Source organism: Lithobates pipiens, unplaced genomic scaffold, assembly GCF_037356315.1.
Source record: "Lithobates pipiens isolate NorthernLeopardFrog02 unplaced genomic scaffold, aLitPip1_a1.2 Scaffold_19, whole genome shotgun sequence".
Taxonomy (NCBI): domain Eukaryota; kingdom Metazoa; phylum Chordata; class Amphibia; order Anura; family Ranidae; genus Lithobates; species Lithobates pipiens.
This window is the reverse complement of record NW_027507764.1, coordinates 584,545,468-584,565,843: the sequence shown is the minus strand read 5'-3', so window position 1 is coordinate 584,565,843 and position 20,376 is coordinate 584,545,468. Positions and strand designations below refer to the sequence as shown.

Here is a 20,376-nt window from a genome sequence, read left to right as displayed (position 1 = left end):
TCCGCAAAATATAACTTAGAAATTATCAGGCTGGCCGCTGTCACCTTGCCCGTGGGCATGTGAAGCCCACAGGCATCTTCTTCCGGGACACTGTGATGCTGATGTACCAGCATGCACCGCCCATTCCAGCGCCGATCACGCATGCGCAGTAACTCCGCCGTCAACACCTCAGGTTGTCATCTAAACAGGCGGCGTCGTAGGAAGTCCCACCCTGTTGTGATGGCAACGGAGATAAAGACAAAACCAAGATAGATTGGAGAATCATAGAGGAGAGAGCGGTGCTGGACTTACAGGAAAGGTAAGTATTAAAAGATCTTTTACCATACATACTGCAAAAAATAATATAAATATAAATAAATTTAATTATATAAATATAAAAATCTTTTTTTAAAATTAAAACGGCTTCCTAAATTATATACAGTGGTGTGAAAAAGTGTTTGCCCCCTTCCTCATTTCCTGTTCCTTTGCATGTTTGTCACACATAAGTGTTTCGGAACATCAAACCAATTTAAACAATAGTCAAGGACAACACAAGTAAACACAAAATGCAATTTGTAAATGAAGGTGTTTATTATTAAAGGTGAAAAAAAATCCAAACCATCATGGCCCTGTGTGAAAAAGTGATTGCCCCCTAAACCTAATAACTGGTTGGGCCACCCTTAGCAGCAACAACTGCAACCAAGCGTTTGCGATAACGTGCAATGAGGCTTTTACAGCGTCCTGGAGGAATTTTGGCCCACTCATCTTTGCAGAATTGTCCTAATTCAGTTACATTAGAGGGTTTTCGAGCATGAAGGGCCTTTTTAAGGTCATACCACAACATCTCAATAGGATTCAGGTCAGGACTTTGGCTAGGCCACTCCAAAGTCTTCATTTTGTTTTTCTTCAGCCATTCGGTGGTGGACTTGCTGGTGTGTTTAGGATCATTGTCCTGCTGCAGAACCCAAGTTCGTTTCAGCTTGAGTACACGAATAGATGGTCGGACATTCTCCTTCAGGATCTCTTGGTAGACAGCAGAATTCATAGTTCCTTTTATCACGGCAAGTCTTCCAGGTCCTGAAGCAGCAAAACAGCCCCAGACCATCACACTACCACCACCATATTTTACTGTTGGTATAATGTTCTTTTTATGAAATGCAGTGTTCCTTCTACGCCAGATATACTTGGACACACACCTTCCAAAGAGTTCCACTTTTGTCTCATCGGTCCACAGAATGTTGTCCCAAAAGTCTTGGGGATCATCAAGATGTGTTGTGGAGAAATTGAGATGAGCTTTGATGTTCTTTTTGCTCAGCAGTGGTTTTCTCCTTGGAACTCTGCCATGCAGGCCATTTTTGCCCAGTCTTTTCCTGATGGTGGAGGCATGAACGCTGACCCTAACTGAGGCAAGTGAGGCCTGCAGTTCCTTGGACGTTGTTGTGGGGTCTTTTGTGACCTCTTGGATGAGTCGTCGCTACGCTCTTGGGGTAATTTTGGGCGGCCGGCCACTCCTGGGAAGGTTCACCACTGTTCCATGTCTTCGCTATTTGTGGATAATGGCTCTCACTGTGGTTCGCTGGATTCCCAAAGCTTTGGAAATGGCTTTATAACCCTTTCCAGACTGATAGATCTCAATTACTTTCTTTCTCAATTGTTCCTGAATTTCTTTGGGTCTCGGCATGATGTGTAGCTTTTAAGGATCTTCTGGTGGACCTTACTGTGTCAAGCAGCTCCTATTTAAGTGATGCCTTGATTGTGAACAGGTGTGGCAATAATCAGGCCTGGGTGTGGCTAGAGAAATTGAACTCAGGTGTCGACAACCACAGTTATAGTATGTTTTAACAAGGGGGGCACTCACTTTTTCACACAGGGCCATGATGGTTTGGATTTTTTTTCACCTTTAATAATAAACACCTTCATTTACAAATTGCATTTTGTGTTTACTTGTGTTGTCCTTGACTATTGTTTAAATTGGTTTGATGTTCCGAAACACTTAAGTGTGACAAACATGCAAAGGAACAGGAAATGAGGAAGGGGGCAAACACTTTTTCACACCACTGTATATACATATATATATATATATATGTGTGTGTATATATATATATATATATATATATATAAATATATATATATATATATATATATATATATATATATATATATATATATATATATATATACTGTATATATATATATATATATATATATATAATTTAGGTATTTATATTGGCAAACATTTTTTAACTACAGAGAGAAAGAAATGATACATATATATATATATATATATATATATATATATGCATTTATTATAAATCAATACAATATATATATTATGTTTTTATTCATATATATTTATCTATCTATAGCAGTGGTATGCAATTAGCGGACCTCCAGCTGTTGCAAAACTACAAGTCCCATCGTGCTTCTGCCTCTGGGTGTTATGCTTGTGGCTGTCAGAGTCTTGCTATGCCTCATGGGAGTTGTAGTTTTGCAAAAGCTAGAGGTCCACTAATTGCATATCCCTGATCTATATATATATATATATATATATAAATTATTAATATATATATTTTGTATTTATAATAAATACAACAATATTGTAAGTATTGTGTGAGTGTGTGTATATATATATATACACTACCGTTCAAAAGTTTGGGGTCACCCAAACAATTTTGTGTTTTCCATGAAAAGTCACACTTATTCACCACCATACGTTGTGAAATGAATAGAAAATAGAGTTAAGACATTGACAAGGTTAGAAATAATGATTTGTATTTGAAATAACATTGTTTTTACATCAAACTTTGCTTTCGTCAAAAAATGCTCCTTTTGCAGCAATTACAGCATTGCACACCTTTGGAATTCTAGCTGTTAATTTATTGAGGTAAGCTGGAGAAATTGCACCCCACGCTTCTAGAAGCAGCTCCCACAAGTTGGATTGGTTGGATGGGCACTTCTGGCGTACCATACGGTCAAGCTGCTCCCACAACAGCTCAATGGGGTTCAGATCTGGTGACTGTGCTGGCCACTCTATTACCGATAGAATACCAGCTGCCTGCTTCTGCTGTAAATAGTTCTTGCACAATTTGGAGGTGTGTTTAGGGTCATTGTCCTGTTGTAGGATGAAATTGGCTCCAATCAAGCGCTGTCCACTGGGTATGGCATGGCGTTGCAAAATGGAGTGATAGCCTTCCTTATTCAGAATCCCTTTTACCCTGTACAAAGCTCCCACCTTACCAGCACCAAAGCAACCCCAGACCATCACATTACCTCCACCATGCTTAACAGATGGCGTCAGGCATTCTTCCAGCATCTTTTCATTTGTTCTGCGTCTCACAAACGTTCTTCTTTGTGATCCAAACACCTCAAACTTGGATTCATCCATCCACAACACTTTTTTTCCAGTGTTCCTCTGTCCAATGTCTTTGTTCTTTTGCCCATCTTAATCTTTTTCTTTTATTGGCCATACTCAGATATGGCTTTTTCTTTGCCACTCTGCCCTGAAGCCCAAAATCCCGCAGCCGCCTCTTCACTGTAGATGTTGACACTGGTGTTTTGCGGGTACTATTTAATGAAGATGCCAGTTGGGGACCTGTGAGGCGTCTGTTTCTCAAACTAGAGACTCTAATGTGCTTATCTTCTTGCTTAGTTGTGCAACGCGGCCTCCCACTTCTTTTTCTACTCTGGTTAGAGCCTGTTTGTGATGTCCTCTGAAGGGAGTAGTACACACCGTTGTAGGAAATCTTCAATTTCTTTGCAATTTCTCGCATGGAATAGCCTTCATTTCTAAGAACAAGAATAGACTGTCGAGTTTCAGATGAAAGTTCTCTTTTTCTGGCCATTTTGAGCGTTTAATTGACCCCACAAATGTGATGCTCCAGAAACTCAATCTGCTCACAGGAAGGTCAGTTTTGTAGCTTCTGGAAGGAGCTAGACTGTTTTTAGATGTGTGAACATGATTGCACAAGGGTTTGCTAATCAATTAGCCTTCTGAGCCAATGAGCAAACACATTGTACCATTAGAACACTGGAGTGATAGTTGCTGGAAATGGGCCTCTATACACCTATGTAGATATTGCACCAAAAACTAGACATTTGCAGTTAGAATAGTCATTTACCACATTAGCAATGTATAGAGTATATTTGTTTAAAGTTAGGACTAGTTTAAAGTTAGCTTCATTGAAAAGTACAGTGCTTTTCCTTCAAAAATAAGGACATTTCAATGTGACCCCAAACTTTTGAACGGTAGTGTATATATATATATATATATATATATATAAAATACATAATAGATATATATATATATATTTATTTATTTATAATAAATGCATAACATATATAAATATATATATGTATCTCTCTATATATACATATATATATTGTAAGGAAACAAATTATATGCTGCTAATGTGTATATATAGAGAGACATATATGTTTGTGTATATCTATATGTGTGTATTTGATAACCTAAATTAAAGAGGAAGTTTACTTCCTCTATGTCTCCCTGCAAAGGTAAAGCATAATGGAATAGTAGTCCATTATGTGCCACTTACCTGACACAGGAGCCAGTGAAGTCACCACTGTCCCCTGTAGTCCATCTTCTCGGTGGGGTCTCGCTGCTCCGCCGCTGTCATTCGGCGAAGCCGCATGCGCACGGGAGCCACCATTCGCGGCATATCGTCGTTGACCGTGGCGCGCTCAGTGCGCCTGCGCGCCGCTGTCTACGGAGCATGCGCCCAGGGGCGGATCCAGGGGGGGCAACAGGTCAATTGCCCCCCCCCGAGAATACCGGCAGGCTGGTTCCGCGGGTCCAATCGCGGCCGGTTCCGCGGGTACCCGCGCGGCTGGTTCCGCGGGTCCAATCGCGGCCGGTTCCGCGGGTACCCGCGCAGCCGGTTCCGTGGGTACTCGCGCTGAGTGGACGGTGAGGGGGGGCAGCTGGGCGGCTTAGGAGGGCTGCTGGCCAATCAGGAAGCCAGCAGGCAGGGGAGCAGGGAGATGACATCATCTCTCACTGCCCTGCATCCCTCCAGTTCCGCCCTCACTGTGTAGGAAGCTGTGTGCAGCAGAGAGATTGCATCATCTCTATGCTGCCTATCTTCACTCTGGAACCCAACAAAAGACCACCTTAGCAGAAAAGTGACACAGTAGGTGACAATCCGCAATGTGTGGCAGGCTACGTGGCAAGTGGCAATCCGCAATGTGTGGCAGACTACGTGGCAAGTGGCAATCCACAATGTATGGCAGACTACGTGGCAAGTGGCAATCCGCAATGTGTGGCAGGTGACGTGGCAAGTGACAATCCGCAATGTGTGGCAGGCAACGTGGCAAGTGACAATCCGCAATGTGTGGCAGACTACGTGGCAAGTGGCAATCCGCAATGTGTGGCAGGTGACGTGGCAAGTGACAATCCGCAATGTGTGGCAGGCAACGTGGCAAGTGACAATCCGCAATGTGTGGCAGGTGACGTGGCAAGTGGCAATCCCCAATGTGTGGCAGGCTACGTAGCAAGTGGCAATCCGCAATGTGTGGCAGGCTACGGGGCAAGTGGCAATCCACAATGTGTGGCAGGCAACGTGGCAAGTGACAATCCGCAATGTGTGGCAGGTGACGTGGCAAGTGGCAATCCGCAATGTGTGGCAGGCAACGTGGAAAGTGACAATCCGCAGTGTGTGGCAGGTGACGTGGCAAGTGACAATCCCCAATGTGTGGCAGGTGATGTGGCAAGTGGTAATCCGCAATGTGTGTCAGGCAACGTGGCAAGTGACAATCCGCAATGTGTGGCAGGTGACGTGGCAATCCGCAATGTGTGGCAGGCTACATGGCAATCCGCATCTGGTGGCAGGCGACGTGGCAAGTGACAATCCGCAATGTGTGGCAGGTGACGTGGCAAGTGACAATCCGCAATGTGTGGCAGGCTACGTTGCAAGTGGCAATCCGCAATGTGTGGCAGGCTACGTGGCAAGTGACAATCCGCAATGTGTGGCAGGTGACGTGGCAAGTAACAATCCACATTTGGTGACAAGTGACGTGGCAAGTGACAATCCACATTTGGTGGCAGGTGACATGGCAAGTGACATCCTCAGGGCTCCCACTGATTCTGCATTATGGTGAGTTGAACCATTTAATTTTATATTACAATGTATTACTAGAAATAATGCGCTTCAATCATCCTGACACCATAACAACCATGGTGCCATAATGATTGAAGCGCAAATACCAGCCATTTCCCATATAAATTGCACCCAAAAAAACATATTTTATAGCAGTGCCCCTCCCGAGACTAGACTCTGGATCCGCCCCTGCATGCGCCGTTGTATTAAGGGGTTAAATCTCATGTTACATTTAACCCTAGGTTCATTCATATATTTAACCTTTCAGATATGTGGTCAGTAAATGCAAGGATTAAAACACAACAACACACAAAGAATGTAATAAAAAGATTTACTTAGCTTTGATTAAAGATGTATAAAGATGATACGATACAGGATAAATACAGCATATTCAATCTAGGGGAGTCACAAGCTCATTTTATCAATGAGCTACCTAGATTAGACAGCCAGGCTCCCGCCTTTCCTCCAAATGCAAGCTAGTCCCCCAGTCATATTTATATGGTAGTGAAGACAATGGCTACAACTGATGAAAAGAAAAGGTCAAAGGTTCCCAACTTCCCATAGCATAATGAAGCAGATGCCTCATGCATTAAATATGTTGTATATATATATATAAATAATCATTCTTAACTATTCTTGTAATTCAATAACTAAAGTTATATATAAATTTAGACCCATACTACAGCCGTAGACAGCGGTGCCTGTCTTCGGGAAAATATCTCCTAAACTGTATAGGTTTAGGAGATATTTCTTGGACCTACAGGTAAGCCTTAATCTAGGCTTACCTGTAGGTCAAAGTGTGTTGTAAGGGTTTACAACCACTTTAACTATATATGGTGTAGCAGAGAATCCCACCTTTGTTTAAATTTCTCCTCGTCTCCATCGCATGTTCTGCTACACCAATAAAAATGGGTAAGTCTGGCTCTAATCCATGGCGCAATTGGACGATAATCCTTTTTTTTTGTTTTGGGAGATTTGAAGCAATTTTCTTTTTATATTTTTTGCATAGTGCCAAATATCAAATTGATGATCAATTGTTTCATATTTTGGGGTTGTCAATAATTTTCTAATGCGCGTGCGCCTGTCAGTTCCTACAATTTTAACATTCAAATTTTGTTCTCTTATCCTGTCTAAGGTTTTGGTGAAGCCAAATTTTTCCATTGCTATAGATGATGTAGTTTGGGACACCTGCACCAATTCAAAGTCCACAATATTTTTTTTTGGTAAATATCTCCATAAAATGTGTATGTTGAGTATTTTGCACAAAATCCCGGGCTATCGCACTGCCCATCACCGACCAGGAATAGAGGTTTACCTGTGAATTCATTAATCATATCAGCATGATTTAACCACCTCAATACCGGGCACTTAAACACCTTCCTGCCCAGACCAATTTTGAGCTTTCAGCGCTGTTGCACTTTGAATGACAATTGCGCGGTCATGCTACACTGTAGCCAAATAAAATTTTTATCATTTTGTTCCCACAAATAGAGCTTTCTTTTGGTGGTATTTGATCACCTCTACGTTTTTTATTTTTTGCTAAACAAATAAAAAAAGACCGAAAATTTTGAAAAAAAAATGTTTTTTTTTTTGTTTCAGTTTCAAAACTTTGTAAATAAGTACGTTTTCTCCTTCACTGATGCGCACTGATGGGGCTGCACTGACGGGCACTGATAAGGCGGCACTGATGAGGTGGAACCAATGAAGTGGCACTGATATGTGGCACTGATAGGCGACATGGATGGACACTGATAGGTGGCACAAATTGGCACTGATAGCTGGCATGGATAGGCGGCATGAATGAGCATTGATAGGCGGCACAGATGGGCATGGATAGGTAGCAGAGATGGGCATGGATGGGCACTGATAGGCAGCATGGATGGGAACTGATAGTTGGCATGGGTGGGCAGTGATAGGTGGTACAGATGGGCACTGATAGACGGCATTATATTGTACTGATGGATGCCAATCAGTGCCAAACAATAATGCATGCCGATCAGTGATGTCCATTGTGGGCACTGGCATCCATTGTGGGCACTGATTGGGATCCATTGTGGGCACTGACTGGGATCCCTGGTGGTCTAGGGTGACATACCGGGTGCTGGGCATCCCTGGTGGTCTGGTGGCATCCCTGGTGGTCCAGTGTGGGCATCCTTGGGGGGGCTGTGCTGATAATCAGCACAGACCCCCCCGTCAAAGGAGCAGCCAATCAGCTCTCCTCTACTCACGTCTGGCAGACGCAAGTGAGGAAAAGCCGATCAACGACTCTTCCTATTTACACTGATCAGCCGTGACTGGACACAGCTGATCACGTGGTAGACTCTTTACCGAGATCATAGTTGCGGGGTGTCAGACTGACGCCCCGCAACAACGATCGCCGCAATGCGTGCCCCCGGGGGCGCGCAGCGGCTCAAAATCCTGTGGATGTCACGTCATATGACGCCGTCAGGACTATGAAACCACTTTGCAGCCGTCTTTTGCCTATAGGGCGGGTGGCAAGTGGTTAAATTCCAATTATGATCGATAGCAGGGAATATTAATTTTCTTTGATAAATATTGAAAGTTGATTTTCCAAATATTACTATCCCTGACAAATCAAAAATCTCTTTAATTTTAGCATAAGTACCACCGGTTAGACATATGGCACCTGCCAATAGCACATTGCCTGCTGCATAATGATTGAATTTTGGTTGGCTTTGCCACAATTTTAAACTATGCAGCAAGATACACGTGGAATAGACCACAACCATTGTGCCAATTGTTTTTTTTTTCTATTTGAAGAATTCTTGAACAGCATGTTTTATCAGGACACAGCATGCTTATCAATAGCTGGTCTAACAAGCTTTCAAAAACAATGAATTTTTTTTTTCCCTTGACAAAATTCTGAGGGTAGCCTTGTGCATCATGCTCTTGGGCATCAGCCACACTTTCCTGTAAACTTAGATCACTTTTGCGTGGTGTATCCACATCGGATTCAGGAATGTTGGGTCATCATAGTAACCAAGTTTACGCTTTGCTCCTATGTCTGGACTGTCCGATGTTACGTTGCAAATTGACTGGCAACTTTGTGTTGTCGGTGGTGGGGGTGGGGGGGGGGGTAGGAAAACTGGAAGATAATGGGGATACCACACTCAATGGTTCCACTTCTGGTGAAGTCATTATGTCTTCCATGATATTTAAATGTGTTACGACACTTTTACTGTTGTAGCGTGCATCGGGTGTCGATGCTTAATGAATTGCTCATCATACATATAATACGTATGGTCTAATTTAACATCAGCAATTTTTGCTATTTTGAAATAGCTATGTCGGGACTGGTCACAGTGAAAAGTCAAAAAGACCTATTTGTGTCCCGACATCATTATGTTGTACCATTGATGGTTGTCCTTCCTTATGGCACTTGCAACAGCACGTAGTCACGTCACTTGTCGCAGACTGTGAAGTTCCCGCCGTCATAAATTCTCTTCTTGCTCTTTTTGATGCTCTTGTTTGAAACTGATGTTTGGTTGTTTTGTTTTTTGCAGTAGCTGTACTGAAAATGGTTGGTACAGAACCAATTTTTAAAGTTTTCTTCTAACGCCTTGCATGTAAACACAATCATCGACAAAGTGTGCGGAACAAATTCGGAAGTAATCTCCTCGCTTATCTGCCAGAATTTGCAGAATCAATTCTTCGATCAAAACTGGCATTATTCAACCATGATTTTATCACATCTGCATCTTTTGGAAAGCTGAAAAGGGAAATATTAGAAGAAATTGCATTTTTTTTTCCCCACTGCCATGGCCGCAGGAGGGAATAATGCAGTCAGGCATTTCTGTGAGAAAAAGAAACATGCAGAATTATTAAATTTGCACAAATAAAATAATTATGTCTATTAACCACTTAAGGACCGCCGCATGGCAATGTACGTCGGCAGAATGGCACCGACAGGCACAAGCACATACATGTACGTGCTTGCCTTCCAGCGGGTGGGGGGTCCGATCGGACCCCCTCCCGCTGGATGCGGCGGTCCGTTTCGCTTCAGAAGAGATCCGGGATGAGGGGATGGACGTTGGTTTCTGGCCATCCCCTCTCGATTGCTCCTGGCGAATGAGAAGCTTCCCCCACCTGTGTAGTGTAAACACAGGCAGGGAGGAAGTGATGTCATTCTCCTCGGGGCGGTCTTTTTGACCGGACTGCGAGGAGAACACATAATAAGTGCACCAATCACTACACTGACATGTAGGTACACATAGGCACACAAATCCCCCCCCGATCGCCCCCCCGCCCCCCTCCCAGTCACAGTGTCACTGATTGCAGTGATCATTTATTTACTGGTCACTGCATTTAGTGTCAGTTGTGACAGTTAAAACTGTCAGGGCAGTTAGTGTTAGGTCCAGGGTAGCCCCCTACCCCCCCAATAAAGGGTTAACCTCCTGATTGCCCCTAGAGTTAACCCTTTCACCCCCTTTTGCCAGTGTCACTAAGCAATCGTTTTTCTGATCGCTGCATTATTGTCACTAGTGTCGTTAGGTAGCTAGTTATTTTTTTAGGTTCACCGCCAGGTTTTTATAGCGCTAGGTACCCCGATATACTACCCAATAATGGTTTTAGCCCCCTGATTGCCCCTAGTTAACCCTTTCACCAGCGATCACAGTATAAGTGTCACTGGTGACACTGGTTAGCCAGTTAGTTATTTAGGTTCCCCGTAAGGTTTTTATATAGCGTCAGGGACCCCCATATACTACCTAATAAAGATTTTAACCCCCTGATTGCCCCTAGTTAACCCTTTCACCAGTGATCACCGTATAAGTATTACGGGTGACTCTGGTTAGTTTGCTTTTTATAGCATCAGGGCACCCACCATTTATTACACAATAAAGGTTTAACCCCCTGATCACCCGGCGGGTGAGATCAATTAGGTTTTAGGGTCAGGGTCTGCGTCGCCCCAGGCAGCGCTAGGTTAGTGCCAGTACCGCTAACACCCACGCGCAAAGCATAAACCTCTCGTAGTGGTATAGTATCTGAACAGATCAATATCTGATCTGATCAGATCTATACTAGCGTCCCCAGCAGTTTAGGGTTCCAAAAAAATGCATTGTTAGCGGGATCAGCCCAGATACCTGCTGGCACCTGCGTTTTGCCCCAAGGCCCAGCCCACCCAAGTGCAGTATCGATCTATCACTGTCACTTATAAAACACTAAACACATAACTGCAGCGTTCGCAGAGTCAGGCCTGAGCCCTGCAATCGCTAACAGTTTTTTTTGGTAGCGTTTTATATTTAAATCCTGAAGGCGGTGCTTGGTTTTCGGGGTCCCGTACGTGGCTAGGCTTCCAAAAAGTCCCCCACATGTGGTATCCCCATACTCGGGAGAAGCAGCAGAATTTATTTAATTTATTTTGGGGTGTAATTTCACTTATGCCCATAGCATGTGTGAGCAATATATCATTTAGTGACAACTTTGTGCAAAAAAAAAAAAAATTTTTTAATATTCCTGCAACTTGTGGCAAAATATAAAATATTTCATCGACTCAACATGCCTCTCAGTAAATAGCTTGGGGTGTCTACTTTCCAAAATGATGTAATTTGGGGGGTTTTGTGTTATTTTGGCTTTTTTTGGCCTTCGAAACTGTGATAGGTAGTGAGGAGTGAAATCAAAAATTTGCACCCTTAGAAATCCCGAAGGCAGTTATTGGTTTTCGGGGTGCCGTATGCGGCTAGGCTCCCAAAAAGTCCCACACATGTGGTATCCCCGTACTCAGGAGAAGCAGCAGAATATATTTTGGGGTGCAATTCCACATATAACTATGGCATGTGTGAGCAATATATCATTTAGTGACAACTTTTTGTAAACTGTTTTTTTCTTTCTGTTATTATTCAATCATTTGGGACAACAAAAAAATATTCAATGGGCTCAACATGCCCCTCAGCAATTTCCTTGGGGTGTCTACTTTCCAAAATAGGGTCATTGGGGGGTTTGTACTGCCCTGCCATTTTACCACCTCAAGAAATGAGATAGGCAGTCATGAATTAAAAGCTGTGTAAATTCCAGAAAATTTACTCTAGTTTATAGACGCTATAACTTTTGCGTAAACCAATAAATATACGCTTATTGACCTTTTTTTTTTTACTAAAGACATGTGGCTGAATACATTTTGGTCTAAATGTATGACTAAAATTTAGTTCATTCGATTTTTCTTATAACAAAAAGTAGAAAATATCTTTTTTTTTTAAAAATTCAGTCTTTTTCCTTTTATATAGTAAAAAATAAATATCGCAGAGGCAATCAAATACCATAAAAAAAGCTCTATTTGTGGGAAGAAAAGGACGCAAATTTCGTTTGGGTACAACATTGCATGACCGCGCAATTACCAGTTAAAAAGACCTCTGGTCCTTAGGCTGACAATTGGTCCGGGGCTAAAGTGGTTAAGGGGGCAAATTCTTCTGGTCGTTAAGCGGGTTAAACGAGCTTCACCGTGCTTTTTCTTCAGCAATAGAGTCTTGCGTGGTGAGCATGCACACCGGCCATGGCGGGTGAGTGCATTACTTATTGTACCTGCTAATTCCACGTCTTTCTGAAGAAGTGGTCCTTGTCTCTTGGACTACTCTTCTGATAATTATTTTCACTCCTCTGTCAGAAATCTTGCGAGGAGCACCTGGTCGTGGCCGGTTTATGGTGAAATTATGTTCTTTCCACTTCTGGATTATGGCCCCAACAGTGCTCACTGGTACATTCAGAAGCTTAAAAATCCTTCTGCAACCAATGCCATCATTATGTTTTGCAACAATAAGGTTGTGAAGGTCTTGAGAATGCTCTTTGCTTTTAACCATCATGAGATGTTTCTTGTGTGACACCTTGGTAACGAGACACCTTTTTATAGGTGAGACTGAACCGGTTGATATTAATTTACATTGACAAGGGGCAGGATTGCTTTCTAATTACTGATAGATGGTGTCTGGGCTTTCCATGCCTTTTTTGCACCTCTCTTTCTTCATGTGGTCAATACTTTCTCCCTGTGTCCTTCCATTTTATTACACAGAACTCCATTTCTGAATGTATTTGTTTTGGTGTCTTTGTTTGTATGGATTGTATGGGTTGTTACCGACATGTGCAGGGCCGGCGCTCCCACTAGGCGAACTAGGCAGCCACCTAGGGTGCACTGCCGCCTAGGGGCGCAACCACAGCCGCTGGGTCCCCTCAGGAAGATCGGATTCCCCCTTGGCGGGTGGTGGCTGGTGCGGTGCGGAATGTAACCAGAGGTGGTTCTAGCTGGCGGCCGCAGAGTTGCTGGGCGGGGAGAATATGCAGGCAGATCCCCCCCCCATTCCCCTGAGCCAAAGGCGACCATGCTGATGTTACAGCTCTCTGCCCGCCCCGCCTTCCTCTCTTGGTGATGTGCAGCCATTGGAGGAGCAGGGCGGGTGGCATTGTGCACAGAGAGAGACAGCCAGGATGGATCCACCTAGGCCCGGACTGGCTATAGGAAACTCACTGGGCCGAGGCCGCCGGGCCACTTGTCCTGGAGCTGGAGGATCCTAAGCAAAGCTGCTCCTGCAGCCCGCCCTGCTTAATCAGCCTCTCTGCGGCCGCCGGAGCCCGGGGGTGGAACCGAATGATCAGCTGATCTGAACGGGGAGGAGCTGGAGAAGGTTCCCTGTGCAGGATATGGGACTGGTGATGACGACCGATGCCCGCTGCCTGACATGTGGAGTGAGCTGGAAGGAAGTGCCCCAAGGTAAGAACTTGTCAGGTGGTGGGGGAAGCGCTGGGGATGAGTGCCCCAAGTCAGACCTTATCACTGGTGTGTGTGACTCCCTCCACCTTGCTGCACCCACCTCCTGGCTCATCACTCCTTCTGACTCTATCCCTCCACCTGGCTGCACCCCCTCCTGTCCACCTGGCTGCACCCCCTCCTGTCCACCTGGCTCATCCCTCCACCTGGCTGCACCCCCTCCTGTCCACCTGGCTGCACCCACCTCCTGTCCACCTGGCTCATCCCTCCACCTGGCTGCACCCACCTCCTGTCCACCTGGCTCATCCCTCCACCTGGCTGTACCCACCTCCTGTCCACCTGGCTCATCCCTCCACCTGGCTGCACCCACCTCCTGTCCACCTGGCTCATCCCTCCACCTGGCTGCACCCACCTCCTGTCCACCTGGCTCATTCCTCCACCTGGCTGCACCCCCCCTCCTGTCCACCTGGCTATTCCCTCCACCTGGCTGCACCCTCCTCCTGTCCACCTGGCTCATCCCTCCACCTGGCTGCACCCCCCTCCTGTCCACCTGGATCATCCCTCCACCTGGCTGCACCCCCCTCCTGTCCACCTGGCTCATCCCTCCACCTGGCTGCACCCACCTCCTGTCCACCTGGCTCATCCCTCCACCTGGCTGCACCCCCTCCTGTCCACCTGGCTGCACCCACCTCCTGTCCACCTGGCTCATCCCTCCAACTGGCTGCACCCTCCTCCTGTCCACCTGGCTCATCCCTCCACCTGGCTGCACCCACCTCCTGTCCACCTGGCTCATCCCTCCACCTGGCTCATCCCTCCACCTGGCTGCACCCTCCTCCTGTCCACCTGGCTCATCCCTCCACCTGGCTGCACCCCCTCCTGTCCACCTGGCTGCACCCCCTCCTGTCCACCTGGCTGCACCCACCTCCTGTCCACCTGGCTCATTCCTCCACCTGGCTCATCCCTCCATCTGGCTGCACCCTCCTCCAGTCCACCTGGCTCATCCCTCCACCTGGCTGCACCCACCTCCTGTCCACCTGGCTCATCCCTCCACCTGGCTGCACCCACCTCCTGTCCATCTGGCTCATCCCTCCACCTGGCTGCCCCCCCTCCTGTCCACCTGGCTCATCCCTCCACCTGGCTGCACCCCCCTCCTGTCCACCTGGTTTATTCCTCCACCTGGCTGCACCCCCTCCTGTCCACCTGGCTGCACCCACCTCCTGTCCACCTGGCTCATTCCTCCACCTGGCTGCACCCCCCTCCTGTCCACCTGGCTCATCCCTCCATCTGGCTGCACCCTCCTCCAGTCCACCTGGCTCATCCCTCCACCTGGCTGCACCCACCTCCTGTCCATCTGGCTCATCCCTCCACCTGGCTGCACCCCCTCCTGTCCACCTGGCTCATCACTCCACCTGGCTGCACCCACCTCCTGTCCATCTGGCTCATCCCTCCACCTGGCTGCACCCCCTCCTGTCCACCTGGCTCATCCCTCCACCTGGCTGCACCCCCTCCTGTCTACCTGGCTCATCCCTCCACCTGGCTGCACCCCCCTCCTGTCCACCTGGCTGCACCCTCCTCCTGTCCATCTGGCTCATCCCTCCACCTGGCTGCACCCTCCTCCTGTCCACCTGGCTCATCCCTCCACCTGGCTGCACCCTCCTCCTGTCCACCTGGCTCATCCCTCCACCTGGCTGCACCCCTCATGTCCACCTAACTTCATCCCTCCACCTGGCTGCATCCCCCCTCCTGTCCACCTGGTTTATCCCTCCACCTGGCTGCACCCCCTTCTGTCCACCTGGCTGCACCCCCTCCTGTCCACCTGGCTCATCCCTCCACCTGGCTGCACCCCCCCTCCTGTCCACGTGGCTCATCCCTCCACCTGGCTGCACCCCCTCCTGTCCCACCTGACTCCATCCCTCTACCTGGCTGCACCCCCTCCTGTCCACCTGGCTCATCCCTCCACCTGACTTCATCCCTCCACCTGGCTGCACCCCCCCCCCCTCCTGTCCACCTGACTTCATCCCTCCACCTGGCTGCACCCCCCCTCCTGTCCACCTGGCTCATCCCTCCACCTGGCTGCACCCCCCTCCTGTCCACCTGGCTCATCCCTCCACCAGGAGTTCTGGTGCTAAAACTATTGAATTAATTTTAGAATTTTTTTTTGGGGGGGCACAAGTAGCTGGTTTCGCCTAGGGCGCAAAATAGTCTAGCACCGGCCCTGGACATGTGCTGAACATTTCATATCGATAGCACCTTTAGAAATATATTTACCTAGAAAAACGGTGACGTGTTCAGTACTTATTTTACCCGCTGTATTGTCAGTTGCAGCACTTGTTTAAAAAAAAAAAACCCTTAAGCCACTGTTAACACAATGCGTTAAAGGCATTTGCGATGGGCTGGCACCACACATAAAAAAATCAAAAAAATCCTTTTTTCCAGCACGGTGGACCACAGTGTGCGTGTTTGCCCAATATTGTAGCAATGTGTTGGGGTGCCATTAAAAATGATTATCACCACAGCACTTTGTGTTGCTGTATCAAACAACATGCATTGTACGGCAAAATAGAATGTGAATGAGCCCCAAATTAATCTGAATCAGATATAATAACTATCCCCCCTCCCCTTTAGCCATTTATTACGTTTATACTTTTAGTTCACACCTTTGCATTGTGGTAAAATGTGTGTGTGTTTTTTTGTATTGCATGATCAGCGGTGCATTGCAATGGAAACATAACATATTGTGTGTGTGTGATGGGGGGGGGGGGGCAATGTGAGGATAGGAGGAGTCGGTGTGATGGGGGGACTCTACTGTGATGTGATGGGGTAACCTCTGGAATGATTAGGAACCTTTGATGTGATGGGGGGGGGGGGGCTGTAGGGGGAGGGGAAGGCTCTGATATGATGTGGAGAGCTCCAGTGTGATGGGGGGGCCTTGGGAGTGATTGGAGACCTCTAATGTCAAGCAGGACCTGTTATGTGAACATGGGCCTCTGATGTGCAGGGGGGCTCTGATGTGATGGAGGGACTTCTCATGTGATGAGGGAATCTCTGATGTGTTGGGGACCTCTGATGTGATGGGGGTCCTCTCATAATGATGGGGGACCTATTATGTGATGGGGGGGTCCTCTGATATGAAGGGGGGGCTCTGATGTGTTGGGGACCTCTGATGTGATGGAGGACTTGTTATGCGATGGGAGGTCCTCTGATATGATGAGGGGCTTCATATGTGTTGGGGGGGCTCTGATGTGATGGGGGACCTATAATGTGATGGGGGACCTATAATGTGATGGGGCATCCTCTGATATGATGGGGGGACCTCTGGTGTGATGGAGAGACCTATTATGTGATGTGGGGTCCTCTGATATGGTGGGGGGGGGGCTCTGATGTGATGGGGGACCTATTATGTGATGGGAGGTCCTCTGATATGATGAGGGGCTTTTTATGTGTTGGGGGGCCTCTGATGTGATGGTGGTCCTCTGATGTGATGGGCGGTCCTCTGATGTGATGGGGGACCTATTATGTGATAGGTCGCCCATCATATCAGAAGACGCCCTATCACATAATAGGTCCCCCCATCACATCAGAGGTCCCCCCATCATATCAGAGGACCTCCCATAACATAATAGGTCACCCATCATATCAGAAGACCCCCTATTATGTTATGGGAGGTCCTCTGATTGATGAGGGGCTTCCTATGTGACCTCAGATATGATGGGGGTCCTATGATGTGATGGGGGACCTCTGGTGTGATGGGGGGGGGGTTCTCTGATATGATGAGGGACCTCTGATATGATGAGGGACCTCTAGTGTGATGGGGGGTCCTCTGATATGATGAGGAACCTCTGATATGATGGGGGTGGTCCTCTGGTATATGATATGAGGGACCTCTGGTGTGATGGGGGACCTCTGGTGTGATGGGGGTCGTCTGATGTGATGGGAGGTCCTCTGATGTGCTGGGGGGGGGTCCTCTGATGTGATGAGGGGTGGGGCGGGGGGACTTCAGATGTCATGGCAGACCTTTGGTGTGATGGGGGTCCTCTGATGTGATGAGGGACCTCTGATATAATGGGGGAACTCTGGTGTGATGGGGGGTCCTCTGATATGACGGGGGGCCTATGATGTGATGGGGGGGGGACTCTGATGTGATGGAGGACCTATGTGATAGGGGGTCTTCTGATATGATGAGGGACCTATTATGTGATGGGAGGTCCTCTGATATGATGAGGGGCTTCTTATGTGTTGGGGGGCCTCTGATGTGATGGGGGGTCCTCTGATGTGATGGGGGACCTATTATGTGATAGGTCGCCCATCATATCAGAATACCCCCTATCACATAATAGGTCCCCCCATCACATCAGAGGTCCCCCCATCATATCAGAGGACCTCCCATAACATAATAGGTCGCCCATCATATCAAAAGACCCCCTATTATGTTATAGGAGGTCCTCTGATATGATGAGGGGCTTCCTATGTGACCTCTGATATGATGGGGGTCCTATGATGTGATGGGGGACCTCTGGTGTGATGGGAGACCTCTGGTGTGATGGGGGGTTCTCTGATATGATGAGGGACCTATGATATGATGGGGGGGGGTCCTCTGATATGATGAGGGACCTCTGGTGTGATGGGGGACCTCTGGTGTGATGGGGGGTTCTCTGATATGATGAGGGACCTCTGATATGATGGGGGGGGGTCCTCTGATATGATGAGGGACCTCTGGTGTGATGGGGGACCTCTGGTGTGATGGGGGTCGTCTGATGTGATGGGGGACCTCTGATATAATGGGGGAACTCTGGTGTGATGGGGGGGTCCTCTGATATGATGGGGGGACCTATGATGAGATGGGGCCTTCCTATGTGACCTCTGATATGATGGCGGTCCTATGATGTGATGGGGGACCTCTGGTGTGATGGGAGACCTTTGGTGTGATGGGGGGTCCTCTGATGTGATGAGGGACCTCTGATATAATGGGTGAACTCTGGTGTGATGGGGGTCCTCTGATATGATGGGGGACCTATGATGTGATGGGGGACCTCTGGTGTAATGGGGGGACCTCTGGTGTGATGGGGGGACCTCTGATATAGGGGACTTCTGGTGTGATGGGGGACCTATGATATTATAGGGGATCTCTGGTGTGATGGGGGGTCCTATAATATGTTGGATAACCTCTGGTGTGATGGGGGGTCCTCTGATATGATGAGGGACCTCTGGTGTGATGGGGGACCTCTGGTGTGATGGGGGTCGTCTGATGTGATGGAAGGTCCTCTGATGTGCTGGGGGGGGTCCTCTGATGTGATGAGGGGTGGGGCGGGGGGACTTCAGATGTCATGGCAGACCTTTGGGGTGTGATGGGGGGTCCTCTGATATGATGAGGGACCTCTGATATAATGGGGGAACTCTGGTGTGATGGGGGTCCTCTGATATGATAAGGGACCTATGATGTGATGGGGGACCTCTGGTGTGATGGGGGACTTCTGATATGATGGGGGACCTCTGATATAGGGGGACTTCTGGTGTGATGGGGGGACCTCTGATATGATAAGGGACCTTTGGTGTGATGGGGGGGTCCTATGATATGTTGGAGGACCTCTGGTGTGATGGGGGGTCCTCTGATATGATGGAGGGACCTCTGATGTGATGGGGGTCCTATGATATGTTGGAGGACCTCTGGTGTGATGGGGGGTCCTCTGATATGATGAGGGACCTCTGGTGTGATGGGGGACCTCTGGTGTGATGGGGGTCGTCTGATGTGATGGAAGGTCCTCTGATGTGCTGGGGGGTCCTCTGATGTGATGAGGGGTGGGGCGGGGGGACTTTAGTTGTCATGGCAGACCTTTGGTGTGATGGGGGGTCCTCTGATGTGATGAGGGACCTCAGATATAATGGGGGAACTCTGGTGTGATGGGGGGTCCTCTGATGTGATGGGGGACCTATTATGTGATAGGTCGCCCATCATATCAGAAGACCCCCTATCACATAATAGGTCCCCCCATCACATCAGAGGTCCCCCCATCATATCAGAGGACCTCCCATAACATAATAGGTCGCCCATCATATCAAAAGACCCCCTATTATGTTATAGGAGGTCCTCTGATATGATGAGGGGCTTCCTATGTGACCTCTGATATGATGGGGGTCCTATGATGTGATGGGGGACCTCTGGTGTGATGGGAGACCTCTGGTGTGATGGGGGGTTCTCTGATATGATGAGGGACCTCTGATATGATGGGGGGGGTCCTCTGATATGATGAGGGACCTCTGGTGTGATGGGGGACCTCTGGTGTGATGGGGGGTTCTCTGATATGATGAGGGACCTCTGATATGATGGGGGGGGGTCCTCTGATATGATGAGGGACCTCTGGTGTGATGGGGGACCTCTGGTGTCATGGGGGTCGTCTGATGTGATGGGGGACCTCTGATATAATGGGGGAACTCTGGTGTGATGGGGGGGTCCTCTGATATGATGGGGGGACCTATGATGAGATGGGGGTTTCCTATGTGACCTCTGATATGATGGGGGTCCTATGATGTGATGGGGGGACCTCTGGTGTGATGGGAGACCTCTGGTGTGAT

General features: G+C 47.7%; 1 protein-coding gene across 1 annotated transcript in view; it reads left to right on the top strand.

Annotated features, from left to right (window-relative positions):
- LOC143998125 (ALS2 C-terminal-like protein) overlaps nt 1-20,376 on the top strand; it is a 67,791-nt gene that overhangs the window by 14,830 nt on the left and 32,585 nt on the right. The window contains exon 2 of the mRNA XM_077493868.1: nt 9,617-9,633. Within this exon, the coding sequence (XP_077349994.1) occupies nt 9,617-9,633 (17 nt within the window). The remainder of the gene's footprint in view (nt 1-9,616; nt 9,634-20,376) is intronic.